Source organism: Nycticebus coucang, chromosome 20 (assembly GCF_027406575.1).
Source record: "Nycticebus coucang isolate mNycCou1 chromosome 20, mNycCou1.pri, whole genome shotgun sequence".
Taxonomy (NCBI): domain Eukaryota; kingdom Metazoa; phylum Chordata; class Mammalia; order Primates; family Lorisidae; genus Nycticebus; species Nycticebus coucang.
This window is the reverse complement of record NC_069799.1, coordinates 595007-609084: the sequence shown is the minus strand read 5'-3', so window position 1 is coordinate 609084 and position 14078 is coordinate 595007. Positions and strand designations below refer to the sequence as shown.

The 14078-nt window shown below is 50.9% G+C and overlaps 1 protein-coding gene across 1 annotated transcript in view; it reads left to right on the top strand.

Annotated features, from left to right (window-relative positions):
- Positions 1 to 14078, top strand: part of LOC128573085 (NADH dehydrogenase [ubiquinone] flavoprotein 2, mitochondrial-like) — a 114145-nt gene continuing 100067 nt past the window's right edge. The window contains exons 1-3 of the mRNA XM_053573287.1: positions 1 to 99; positions 1419 to 1532; positions 4725 to 4844. Coding sequence (XP_053429262.1) covers positions 1 to 99; positions 1419 to 1532; positions 4725 to 4844 — 333 coding nt within the window. The remainder of the gene's footprint in view (positions 100 to 1418; positions 1533 to 4724; positions 4845 to 14078) is intronic.

The following is a 14078-nucleotide window of genomic DNA, read 5'->3' as shown; positions in this document are numbered from 1 at the left end:
ATGGCCCGGAATGGCCAGGGAGGCTTCACTGCAGAGGAGAGAGAGCACGGTCTTGTCTGGTCTCAGCCGGTCTGGACCAGTCTGGGCCGCTCTCAGCCGGTCTGGTCTGGACTGGTCCGGTCTCAGCCGGTCTGGTCCGGTCTCAGCCCGTCTGGTCTGGTCTGGTCTGGTCTCGGCCAGTCTGAGCCGGTCTGGTCCGGTCTGAGCCAGTCTGGTCCAGTCTCAGCCGGTCGGAGCTGGTCTGGTCAGGTCTCAGCCGGTCTGAGGTGGTCTGGTCTGGTCTCAGCCAGTCTGAGGTGGTCTGGTCCGGTCTGAGCCGGTCTGAGCTGGTCTTGTCCGGTCTGAGCCGGTCTGAGCCGGTCTGAGCTGGTCTGGTCCGGTCTCAGCCGGTCTGAGCCGGTCTGGTATGGTCTCAGCCGGTCTGAGCTGGTCTGAGCTGGTCTCAGCCGGTCTGAGCTGGTCTGGTCCGGTCTGAGCCGGTCTGAGCCGCTATGGTCCGGTCTGAGCCAGTCTGAGCCGGTCTTGTCTGGACTGAGCCGGTTTGGTCCGGTCTGAGCCGGTCTGAGCCGGTATGAGCCCGTCTGGTCTGGTCTGAGCCGGTCTGAGCTGGTCTTGTCCAGTCTGAGCGGGTCTGAGCCGGTTTGGTCTGGTCTGAGACGGTCTGAGCTGCTCTGAGCCAGTCTGGTCCAGTCTCAGCCGGTCTGGTCTGGTCTGAGCCAGTCTGTTCCTGTCTCAGCTGGTCTTAGCTGGTCTGGTCCGGTCTGAGCCGGTCTGGTCTGGTCTGAGCCAGTCTGAGCTGGTGTGGTCCGGTCTCAGCCTGTCTGAGCCTGTCTGGTCCGTTCTGAGCTGGTCTGAGCTGGTCTGAGCCAGTGTGAGCCACTCTGAGCCGGTTCGAGCCGGTTTGGTCCGGTCTGAGCTGGTCTAAGCCAGTCTGAGCCAGTCTGAGCCGGTCTGGACCGGTCTCAGCTAGTCTGAGACGGTCTGGTCCGTTCTGAGCCGCTCTGAGATGGTCTGGTCCGGTCTGAGCCGGTCTGAGCTGGTCTGGTCCGGTCTCAGCTGGTCTGAGCTGGTCTGAGCCGGTCTGGTCCGGTCTGAGCTGGTCTGGTCTTGTCTGAGCCAGTCTGAGCCGGTCTGCTCTGTTCTCAGCTGGTCTGAGCCGGTCTGGTCCGGTCTGAGCCAGTCTGAGCCAGTCTGGTCCGGTCTTTGCTGGTCTGAGCCGGTCTTGTCTGGTCTGAGCCGATCTGAGCCGGTCACAGCCAGTCTGAGCCGGTCTGGTCCGGTCTCAGCCAGTCTTGTCCGGTCTGGTCCGGTCTCAGCTGGTCTACTCCGGTCTGGCCCGGTCTCCTCCCATCTCAGCTGGGACTATGGTGGGGCAGGGGGGCGGTCGTCTCCGGTCTCCACCGGCCTTGGCCTCCCAGAATGCTAGCATTGCAGTGGAGATCAACAGCCCCTGGCCCCATAACTTCTTTGTGTGTGTAAGGAGCTGTTCCGTGGAGGACAGATCCGTCTTCTCAAAGCCCAGTGGGGAGGCGGTGCGGGTAAGGGCGGGGACAGATCCTAGGAGTTCTTCCCTTCAACCTCGTCTCGGGTCACGTCAGGTCAGGTCAGGTCAGGTCAGGTTAGGTCAGTGCCTGAGTATTTGGCTACTTACCTCTCCTGTAGAACGGAACAGATCAGAAATAAAGGTCAAAAACTTAACTGAAGACTGAAGTTTTCTCTGGACTGGAAAGCGGGGGTGGGGAGAGAGGGAGGGTTTCTGTCCTAGGAACTGTGCTACGTGACTATTTACTTCTTTATTTGATTGATTTTAATATTTATTTATTTATTTTTAATTTATTTGATTTTTCTTTTTTGGGTGATGCAGACTCTCACTATGTCACCCTTCGTGGATTGCCGTGGTGTGGGGTCACAGCTCACAGCAAACTCCACCTCTTGGGCGTTAACGATTCTCTGGGCTCAGCCTCCCAAGTACCTGGGAATTCAGGAGCCCGCCACAACGTGGGGCTTTTTTTGCTTTCTTGCAGTTGTCTCTGTTGTTTAGCTTGCCAGGCAGGGCTGGAATCCGCCACTCTGCTCGGTGGATGTGGTTGGTGCCTTAACCACTGTGCTATGCACCACCCCCCCACCCCACCCCAGCCTATTTATTTATTTATTCATTTATTTATTTATTTAATATTTTTCTTCACCTGCGGTTTTTGACTGTGGTCGGGTTTGAACCCGCCACCTCTAGTATATGGGGCCGGTGCCCTACTCCTCTGAGCCCCAGGCGCTGAACTACTTTTACTCTTTGACCTTCCTTCCTTCCTTCCTTCCTTCCTTCCTTCCTTCCTTCCTTCCTTCCTTCCTTCCTTCCTTCCTTCCTTCCTTCCTTCCTTCCTTCCCTGTGTCCCTTCCTCCTTCCCTCCCTTCCTTCCTTCCTTCTTTCTTTTTTTTTTTCCATTTTTTTCCCCACGGTTGGGTTTGAACCTGCCACCTCCGGCATATGCGGGGTGGGGTGGGGGACACAGGCGAACTCTTTCAACTGAATGATTTTGGGGAGGGGCCAGTGTTTTTTGTCACCCACCACCTCCGTTTATGGGGCTGGCACCCTACTCCTTTCACCGACAGGCGCCACCCGTTATCTTCTTTTCTTAACAATAGCTTCCCCCAGCCACACATACGTCTCTCCAGATACAGTGAAACCAGGTGTGGGAGAATGATATGTAACTAAATCGAATTAGGCTGGGTGTCCTGAGGTGGCTCAGGCCTGTAATCGTAGCACTTTGGGAGATCTAAGTGGGCGGATCACTTCAGCTCACTGAGTTGAGTTCCTGAAAATTTTTTGGTTTGTTTATTTGTTTGTTTTCCAGTTCTGGCGGGGGCTGGGCTTGAACCAACACCCACGGTATAATATGGGGCCGGTGCCCTACTCCTTGAGCCATGGGCTGCGCCCACTCAGACGCACACACGTTTCTGAACTGAGCAATCCCCCGCTGAGGCCCCAGCACCTGTTTAGGATAATATTTAGAAATAAACTTATCCTACATCAAGCACACAAAGCAAATTCCGTGCGAGTTTAAAATGACTTGCTTTTCTTCCAGAGGCTTAAAGAGACCTGGACCCCCCTGGGTTACTCACAGAGTTAGGCTTTTTTGGAGTTGGAAAATTCCTCAGGCCTTTTCTCTGAAGCTGTATACCCCGTGAAGCCTGAGATCCAAGGGCATGACACCCTTCCTCAGAGATACGGGCCAGAGGGTTAACATAGGTACTCTGCCCCGAGGGAAGGACACAGTCATTACTTCATACTGAGTATTCTTCTATCAACTCTGTTCCCCTCTGGCTACTTTCATCCTTGTGACCTGCTTGGAAACTAGTCACTGTTTAGAGGAAGAGATTTACTACACAAGTGATTGCATTGATACGATAAATATTTCCTTTCAAGTTAAATTACAGATATGTAAAAAAGAAGATCAGATGATGAAACTAGTAGATAATAGATTAGGTGTGTACATGACTGGAAGAGTATAAAACTAAAACTTGGAATAAAGAATTTTGCTACATACTATTTCATCTCATCTAAGGGCGTGTAGTCTGTTTCTTGACTTAATAATTACAGGAGCGAGTTTACACCCACGGCAAAGCTGCTGTTCATTCGTGTCTCCGGTCACGCAACACACCTGACCTCTTGGGGGCCTCCGACTGGCTGCGGAGCGTGCCCGTCCTCTGTATCTGCAGGTTGTTGACTTGCTCCGACTGCGTGGCCAAAGGCACCACTTTCGGGGTTTCTTCTTTCTTCTGTTTTCACTTCTTTCTCTCTTTCCACATCTTACACGTATTCTTGAACACACGATCATGACGCTTATGAACTACTAAAGGAGATGCTGTGACACACATCCCTCTCTCCTTCCCTCCCTCTCCCCTTTCTTTCTCTCCTTCCCTCTTAACCCCCAGCTCGGCCCGGCACCTCCATATGAAACACTGGAGCTAGCTAAGAATGAGCAACCTGGGTTCTCCTCCCAGGCAGGCAGGCATGCATGCATGTGGAGCAAGTGTGGGTTTTACGTAACTTCGGTCTCCACAGTGCCCTGCCATTGACCAGACGTCTGTGGCCGACTTAAGACGGGGGATCTTGTCACCTTAGCACCTGTCGGTCGACCAGATGTCTCTTCTGCGTGCTTTGGCGTAAGCTGTCCAGCAGGTGGCGGCCATGTACAAGTTCTGGTCACCCTGAGACTCCGAGCCTCGCCTCGCCCGTCCCCAACCCGTGTTCCTTCTTTCATGTTCGTGTTCGTGTTCTCTCTCTCTCTCTCTCCGCCCCATCTCTCTCTCTCTCCCCTCCCCCTTTCTCTCTCTCCCTTTCTTCTGAAACGTTTATTCTAAAAATAGGCACTGCTTGCCTCCTGCGTAACTACTAGGGCTAAGGAGCGAACTCGGCAGCCTGAGAGCCTATGGGGTGTGTCATTTCTATCTAAAAAAAAAAAAAAAAACCTTCTTCATTCACGTCTACACAACCATCTACGACAGTATCTGTGTGTGGGATTATATATTTATTTACTTATTTATTTTTGGTGATACATTCTCACTCCACCTTCACTGGGAAGAGCTGTGTGGCGCCGTCACAAGTCACAGCAAACTCGAATTCTTGAGCTCCAGAGATGCTTTTTGCTTCAGACTCCCGAACAGCTGGGACTATGGTGGGGAGGGGGGCGGTCGTCTCCAGTCTCCACCGGGCCTTGGCCTCCCAGAATGCTAGCATTGCAGTGGAAATCAACAGCCCCCGGCCCCATAACTTCTTTGTGTGTGTAAGGAGCCGTTCCGAGGAGGACAGATCCGTCTTCTCAAAGCCCAGTGGGGAGGCAGTGCGGGTAAGGGCGGGGACAGATCTAGGAGTTCTTCCCTTCAACCTCGTCTCGGGTCACGTCAGGTCAGGTCAGGTCAGGTTAGGTCAGTGCCTGAGTATTTGGCTACTTACCTCTCCTGTAAAATGGAACAGATCAGAAATAAAGGTCAAAAACTTAACTGAAGGCGGCACCTGTGGCTCAGTGAGCAGGGCGCCGGCCCCATATGCCGAGGGTGGCAGGTTCAAACCCAGCCCTGGCCAAACTGCAACAAAAAAATAGCCGGGCGGTGTGGCGGGTGCCTGTAGTCCCAGCTACTCGGGAGGCTGAGGCAGGAGAATTGCCTAAGCCCAGGATTTGGAGGTTGCTGTGAGCTGTGTGATGCCATGGCACTCTACGGAGGGCAATAAAGTGAAACTCTGTCTCTACAAAAAAAAAAAAAAAAACTTAACTGAAGACTGAAGTTTTCTCTGGACTGGAAAGCGGGGGTGGGGAGAGAGGGAGGGTTTCTGTTCCAGGAACTGTGCTATGTGACTATTTACTTCTTTATTTGATTGATTTTAATATTTATTTATTTATTTTTAATATATTTGATTTTTTTTTTTTTTTTTTTTGGTGAGGCAGACTCTGACTGAGTCACCCTCCGTAGATTGCCGTGGTGTGGTGTTACAGCTCACAGCAACCTCCACCTCTTGGGCCTTAATGATATTCTGGCCTCCGCATCCCAAGTACCTGGGACTACAGGAGCCCGCCACAACGCCGGGCTTTTTTTGCTTTCTTGCAGGTGTCTCTGCTGTTTAGGTTGCCAGGCAGGGCTGGAATCTACCAGCCTGCTCGGTGGATGTTGTTGGTGTGCTATGCACACCCCCCTCCACCCCAGCCTACTTATTTATTTACTTATTTAATAGTTTTCTTCTTCTGCGGTTTTTAACTGGGGCCAGGTTTGAACATGCCACCTCTGGTATATGAGGCTGGTGCCCGACTCCTCTGAGTCACAGGAACAGAACTACTTTTACTCTTTGATTTTTCTCCCTTCCCTCCCTTCCACCCTTTCTCCCTCCCTCCCTCCCTTCCTTCTTTCCTTCTTTCTTGTTTTTTTTTTTTTTGCAGTTTTTGTCCGGGGCTGGGTTTGAACCCTCCACCTCCGGCATATGCCCCCGCATATGCTCCGGCATATGCCCCCTGCGCTGGGGTCCCGCAGTCGAACTTTTCAACTAAATGATTTTGTTGAGGGGGCAGTTTTTTTCTCCACCCACCACTTCTGTATATGGGGCCGGCACCCTACTTTTTTCACCCACAGGTGCCACCCATTATCTTCTATTCTTTTTATTTTTTGTAGAGACAGAGGTTCACTTTACTGCCTTCGATAGAGTGCCGTGGCGTCACACAGCTCACAGCAACCTTCAACTCCTGGGCTTAGGCGATTCTCATGCCTCAGCCTCCGGAGTAGGTGGGACAACAGGTGACCGCCACAACGCCCGTCTATTTTTTGGTTGCAGTTTGGCCGGGGCTGGGTTTGAACCCACCATCCTCTTTATACGGGGCCAGCGCCCTACTCATTGAGCCACGGGCTGTGCCCACTCACACACACACGCGTTTCTGAACTAAGCAAGCCCCCGCTGAGGCCCCAGCACCTGAACTCATGTGGTTATCCAATTGGCTGCGGAGCATGCCGGTCCTCTAATTCTGCATGTTGCTGACTTGTTCTGACTGCGTGGCCAAAGGCACCACTTTCGGGGTTTCTTTTTTCTTCTTTTTTCCCTTGTTTCTCTCTTTCTCTCTTTCCACATCTCTCATGTGTACTCGAACACATGATCATGACGCTTATGAACTACTAAAGGAGATGCTGCGACATGCATCCCTCCCTCCTTCCCTCCGTCTCCCCTTTCTTTCTCTCCTTCCCTCGTAACATCCCCCCCAGGCAATGGCACGGTTCTCCTGCCAGGCAGGCAGGCAGGCATGCATGATACCCATGTGGAGCACATGTGGGTGCTACGTAACTTCGGTCTCCACAGTGCCCCGCCGATGACCAGACGTCCGTGGCCGACCTTAGACCGGGGATCTTGTCACCTTAGCGCCTGTCGATCGACCAGATGTCTCTTCTGCGTGCTTTGGCGTAGTCAGTCCAGTAGGTGGCGGTCGTGTTTAAGTTCTGGTACCCCTGAGGCTCGGAATCCCGCCTCGCCCCTCCAAACCCCGTGTTCCTTCTTTCGTGTTCGTCTTCTCTCTCTCCCTCCCTTTCTCCCCCCCACCCCTCCCTCATTCTTTCCCTCCCTTTATTCTGAAACGTTTTTTCTAACAATATGCACTGCTTGCGTCCTGTGTAACTACTAGAGCTAAGGAGGGAACTCAGCATCATGTGAGCCTAGGAGGTGTGTCATTTCTATCTAAAAAAAAAAGAAAAACAACTCTTCTTCATTCACGTCTACACAACCAGCTAGGACAGTATATGTGTGTGGGATTATATATTTATTTATTTATATATATTTTTTGGCGATACACTCTCAGTCCACCTTCACTGGGAAGAGCGGTGTGGCGCCATTCACAAATCACAGCAAACTCGAATTCCTGAGCTCCAGGGATGCTTTTGCTTCAGACTCCCGAACAACTGGGACTATGGTGTGGAGGGGGTCAGTCATCTCCTGTCTCCACCGGCCTCTGCCTCCCAAAATGCTAGCATTAGAGTGGAGATCAACCGCCCCCGGCCCCGTAACTTCTTTGGGTGTGTATGGAGCTGTTCCGCTGGGACAGATCTGTCCTCTCAAAGCCCAGTGGGGAGGCGGTGCGGGGAAGGGTGGGGACAGATCCTAGGTGTTCTTCCCTTCAACCTCGGCTCGGGTCAGGTGAGGTCAGGTCAGCGCCTCAATGTTTGGCTACTCAGCTCTCCTGTAAAATGGAACAGATCAGAATAAAGGTCGAAAACTTAACTGAGGGGCAGCGCCTGTGGCTCAGTCGGTAAGGCGCCGGCCCCATATACAGAGGGTGGTGGGTTTAAACCCGGCCCCGCTGAACTGCAACCAAAAAATAGCTGGGCGTTACGGCGGGCGCCTGTAGTCCCAGCTACTCAGGAGGCCAAGGCAAAAGAATCGCTTAAGCCCAGGAGCTGGAGGTTGCTGTGAGCTGTGTGATGCCATGGCACTGTACCCAAGGGCCATAAAGTGACACTCTACAAAAAAAAAAAAAAAACAAAAAAACTTAACTGATGACTGAAGTTTCTTTCTGGACTGGAAAGCGGGAGTGGGGGTAGAGGAAGGGTTTCTGTTCCAGGAACTGTGCTTTATTTGATTGATTTTAATATTTATTTATTTATTTTTCAGTTCATTTAATTTTTTTTTTTTTCTGGTGAGGAAGACTCTGACTGAGTCACCCTCTGTAGATTGCCGTGGTGTGGTGTCACAGCTCACAACAACCTCCAACTCTTGGGCGTTAACGATTACTCTGGCCTCAGCCTCCCAAGTACCTGGGACTACAGGCGCCCGCCACAATGCCGGGCTAGTTTTGCTTTGTTGGAGTTGTCATTGTTGTTTAGCTTGTCATGCAGGGCTGGAATCCGCTAGCCTCCTCGGTGGATGTGGTTGGAGCCTTAACCACTGTGCTATGCACCACCCCCCCACCCCACGCCAGCCTATTTATTTATCTATTTATTTATTAAATATATTCCTTCGTCTGCGGTGTTTGACTGGGGCCCGGTTTCAACCCGCCACCTCTGCTACATGGGGCCGGTGCCCTACTCCTCTGAGCCACAGGCACTGAACTACTTTTACTCTTTCATTTTCCTTCCGTCCTTCCTTTCTTCCTTCCTTCCTTCCTTCCTTCCTTCCTTCCTTCCTTCCTTCCTTCCTTCCTTCCTTCCTTCCTTCCTTCCTTCCTTCCTTCTTTCTTGTTGTTTTTCTTTCCAGTTTTTGGCCGGGGCTTGGTTTGAACTCGCCACCTCCGGCATATGCGGGGGTGGGGGTGGGGGTGGCGGGGTGCCCACAGGTGAACACTTTCAACTAAAAGATTTTGAGGAGGGGGCAGTTTTTCTAGCCACCCACCACCTCTGTACATGGGGCCGGCACCCTACTCCTTTCACCCACAGGCCCCACCTGTTAACTTCTATTCTTTTTCTTTTTTGTAGAGACAAAGTTTCACTTTATTGCCCTCGGTAGGGTGCTGTGGCGTCACACAGCTCACAGCAACCTCCAACTCCTGGGCTTAGGTGAATCTCCTACCCTAGCCTCCCGAGTAGCTGGGACTACAGGCGCCCACCACAACGCCCGCTATTTTTTGGTTGCAGTTCGGCTGGGGCTGGGTTTGAACCCACCACCCTCGGTATATGGTGCCGGAGCCCTGCTGACTAAGCCGCAGGCCCCGCCCCCGTTATCTTCTATTCTTAACAATAGCTTCCCCCCGCAACACATACATCTCTCCAGATACAGTGAAACCAGGTGTGGGAGAATGATATTTAACTAAATTGAATTAGGCTGGACGACGTGAGGTGTCTCAGGCCTGTAATCGTAGCACTTTGGGAGGTCTAGGTGGGCGGATCGCTTCAGCTCACTGAGTTGAGCTCCCAAAAATTTGTTTGTTTCTTTGTTTTCCAGTTCTGGCTGAGTCTGGGCTTGAACCAACACCCACGGTATAATATGGTGCCGGCGCCCTACTCCTTGAGCCACGGGCTGCGCCCACTCACATGCACAAGCGTTTCTGAACTGAGCAACCCCCACGCTGAGGACCCAGCCCCTGACCCCTTGTGGGCCTCCAATTGGCTGTGGAGCGTACCGGTCCTCTGTTTCTGCAGGTTGCTGACTTGTTCTGACTGCGTGGCCAAAGGCACCATTTTCGGGGTTTCTTTTTTCTTCTTTTTTCCCTTGTTTCTCTCTTTCCACATCTCACACGTGTGCTCGAACACATGATCATGACGCTTATGAACTACTAAAGAAGATGCTGCGACACACATCCCTCCCTCCTTCCTTCCCTCTCCTCTTTCTTTCTCTCCTTTCCTGGTAACATCCCCCCCAGGCCCCCGCACCTGCATATGAAACACCGGAGCTAGCTAAGAATGAGCACCCCGGGTTCTCCTGCCAGGCAGGCAGGCAGGGAGGCATGACACCCATGTGGAGCACATGCGGATGCTACGTAACTTCGGTCTCCACAGTGCCCCGCTGATGACCAGACGTCCATGGCCGACCTTAGACCGGGCATCTTGTGACCTTAGCGCCTGTCGGTCGACCAGATGTCTCTTCTGCGTGCTTTGGCATAGTCAGTCCAGCAGGTGGCGGCCGTGTTTAAGTTCTGGTCCCCCTGAGGCTCGGAATCCCGCCTCGCCCCTCCAAACCCCGTGTTCCTTCTTTGGTGTTCGTCTTCTCTCTCTCTCTCTCCCTCTCTCTCTCTCCCTGCCTCTCTCCCTCCCTTTCTCCCCACTCCCTCTCTCTCCCCTCTCATTCTCTCTCTCCCTTTATTCTGAAACGGTTGTTCTGACAATATGCACTGCTTGCCTCCTGTGTAACTACTAGAGCTAAGGAGCGAACTCGGCAGCGTGTGAGCCTAGGAGGTGTGTCATTTCTATCTAAAAAAAAACAAACAAACAAAAAAACAGGCGGCGCCTGTTGCTCAGTGAGTAGGGCGCCGGCCCCATATGTCGAGGGTGGCGGGTTCAAACCCAGCCCCGGCGAAACCACAACACAAAAATAGCCGGGCGTTGTGGCGGGCGCCCGTAGTCCCAGCTGCTCGGGAGGCTGAGGCAAGAGAATCGCGTAGGCCCAAGAGTTGGAGGTTGCTGTGAGCCGTGTGACGCCACGGCACTCTACCCCAGGGCGGTACAGTGAGACTCTGTCTCTACAAAAAAAAAAAACAACAACTCTTCTTCATTCACGTCTACACAACCAGCTAGGACAGTATATGTGTGTGGGATTATATATTTATTTATTATTATTTTTTTTTTTTGGCGATACACTTTCAGTCCAACTTCACTGGGAAGAGTGGCGTGGCGCCATTCACAAGTCACGGCAAACTCGAATTCTTGAGCTCCAGGGATGCTTTTTCTTCAGACTCCCGAAAAGCTGGGACTATGGTGGGGAGGGGGGCGGTCGTCTCCTGTCTCCACCGGCCTTGGCCTCCCAGAATGCTAGCATTACATTGGAGATCAACCGCCCCCGGCCCGTAACTTCTTTGAGTGTGTATGGAGCTGTTCCCCGGAGGACAGATCCATCCTCTCAAAGCCCAGTGGGGAGGCGGTGCGGGGAAGGGCGGGGACAGACCCTATGAGTTATTCCCTTCCACCTCGGCTCGGGTCAGGTCAGTTCAGGTCAGGTCAGCGCCTCAGTGTTTGGCTACTTAGCTCTCCTGTAAAACGGAACAGATCAGAAATAAAGGTCGAAAACTTAACTGAGGGGCGGCGCCTGTGGCTCAGTCTGTAAGGCGCCGGCCCCATATACCGAGTGTGGCGGGTTCAAACCCATCCCCGGCTGAACTGCAACCAAAAAATAGCTGCGCGTTGTTGCGGGCGCCTTTAGTCCCAGCTACTCGGGAGGCTGAGGCAAGAGAATCGCTTAAGCCCAGGAGTTGGAGGTTGCTGTGAGTTGTGTTATGCCATGGCACTCTACCCGAGGGCCATAAAGTGACACTCTGTCTCTACAAAAAAAAAACAAAGAAACAACAACACGTAACTGGAATCTGCCAGCCTCCTCGTGGATGTGGTTGGTGCATTAACCAAAGTGCTATGCACCACCCTTCCACCCCACCCCAGCCTATTTATTTATTTATTTAATATTTTTCTTCTGCTGTTTTTGACTTGGGCTGGGTTTGAACCCACCACCTCCGGTATATGAGGCTGTGCCCTACTCCTCTGAGCCACAGGCACTGAACTACTTTTCCTCTTTGAGTGTTCTTTCTTCCTTCCTTCCTTTATTGTTTTCTATTTTTTTACTTTTTACTAATTTATTTTTTTTTTTGAGACAGAGTCTTAAGCTGTCGCCCAGGGTAGCGTGCCTAGGCGCCACAGCTCACAGCAACTTCAAACTCCTGTGCTTAATTGATTCGCTTGCTTCATCCTCTCAAGTACCCAGGGCTATAGGCAGGCGCCTGCCACAACGTCTGGCTATTTGTGGGTTGTCTTTGTTGTTTGGCTGGCAGGGGCTGGTACCGAGCCCACTAGCTCCGGTGTAGGTGGCTGTCTCCCTACTCGCTTCAGCTACAGGTGCCGGAGCCCATTATTTCTTTTTTTATTTTCCTTTTATTATAGTTCTTGGCCTTGGCTGGGTTTGAACCCACCACCTCTGCCCCCTATTATTTAATTACAGACAGTGCCACAGTTGTCTATCAAACATCATAGCTCACCACGGATCTTCGACTCTTGGGCTCGAGCGATCCTCTCCTCTCAGGTTTTCTATTTTTACTTAGAGACAGGGGTCTCGCTCTTGCTCAGGCTGCTCTGGAACTCTTGAGCTCAAGCAATCCACCCACCTCGGCCTCCCAGAGTTCTAGGCTTACAGGCAGTGAGCCGGCACCACGCCCGGTCCCTCCGTGTCATTTTAAGTTCTTTTGGTCCTATCGTCTTAGTGCACCTTTTTTTTAAATGAACCCACGTGAATCCACAGAAGCCTGTCGATGGAAAGCCACCCAACCTCAGGAAAACGAACATTCTTGAACGTGGCCAGAGAGCCACGTGTAAGAAACCTTGAGCAAGCTGTCTGGCTGTGGTTGAGTTACAGTTTGCTTGGTATTATGACATTTTAGAGGTTTGGGGTTATGGGTAAACTCATAGAATCGATACAGGAGAGTGTTACCTGGGTTTGCCTTCAAAAGGCAGGGCATCCTCCGAGCAGCGGTTCTCAACCTGTGGGTCATGACCCCATAAAATTATAGTTATGAAGTAGCGACGAAAATAATTTTATATTTGGGGGGGTCACCAACAACAGGAGAAAGGTTGAGAACTTTAAAGGGATTCTTTGATGGGTTAAAGTGACGAGGTTTTGTCTATCTAAAAAAGCTTCTGCACAGTCAAGAACATAGTAAGTAAAGCAAGCAAACAGCCCACAGAATGGGAGAAGATATTTGCAGGTTATGTCTCTGACAAAGGTTTAATAAACAGAATCCACAGAGAACTCAAATGCATTAGCAAGAAAAGAAGAAGTGATCCCATCGCAGGCTGGGCAAGGGACTTGAAGAGAAACTTCTCTGAAGAAGACAGGCGTGCGGCCTTCAGACATATGAAAAAATGCTCATCATCTTTAATCATCAGAGAAATGCAAATCAAAACTACTTTGAGATATCATCTAACTCCAGTGAGACTAGCCTATATCACAAAATCCCAAGACCAGAGATGTTGGCATGGATGTGGAGAAAAGAGAACACTTCTGCACTGCTGGTGGGAATGCAAATTAATACATTCCTTTTGGAAAGATATATGGAGAACACTTAGAGATCTAAAAATAGATCTGCCATTCAATCCTGTAATTCCTCTGCTGGGCATATACCCAGAAGACCAAAAATCACATCATAACAAAGATATTTGTACCAGATGTTTATTGCAGCCCTATTCATAATGGCTAAGTCATGGAAAAAACCCAAATGCCCATCAATCCACGAATGGATTAATAAATTGTGGTATATGTACACCATGGAATACTATGCAGCCTTGAAGAAGGATGGAGTCTTTACCTCTTTCATGTTTACATGGATGGAGCTGGAACACATTCTTCTCAGTAAAGTATCTCAAGAATGGAAGAAAAAGTATCCAATGTACTCACCCCTACTATGAAACTAATTTAGCACCTTCACATGAAAGCTATAACCCAGTTTCGACCTAAGAATAGGGGGAAGGGGGAAAGGGTGGGGAGGGAGGGGGGAGGTGGGTAGAGAGAGGGGCATTGAAAGGATCACACCTTTGGTGCATCTTACAAGGGTATATGTGAGGCTTGGTAAATGTGGAATGTAAATGTCTTAGCAAAGTAACTAAGAAAATGCCAGGAGGGCTATGTCAACTAATGTCATGAAAATGTGTCAAATGGTCTATGAACCAAGTGTATGGTGCCCCATGATCATATTGATGTACACAGCTATGATTTAATAAAAAAAAAAAAAAAGGAAAAGGCTTGGACGATGAAGAAGCCTGTAGGTCGGAGACGAGCCACTGGAGGAGGCGGGTACGGCGGAAGTTCTACCTTGTATTGCAGCCTTAGGCCAGATAATGAGTTACAAAGTGTATCTTCCAGAAGTGCCCCTCCCCATCCCCACGCCTCCTCTCTTCCACAGGTAGCCTCATTCGAATGCAAAATGGTC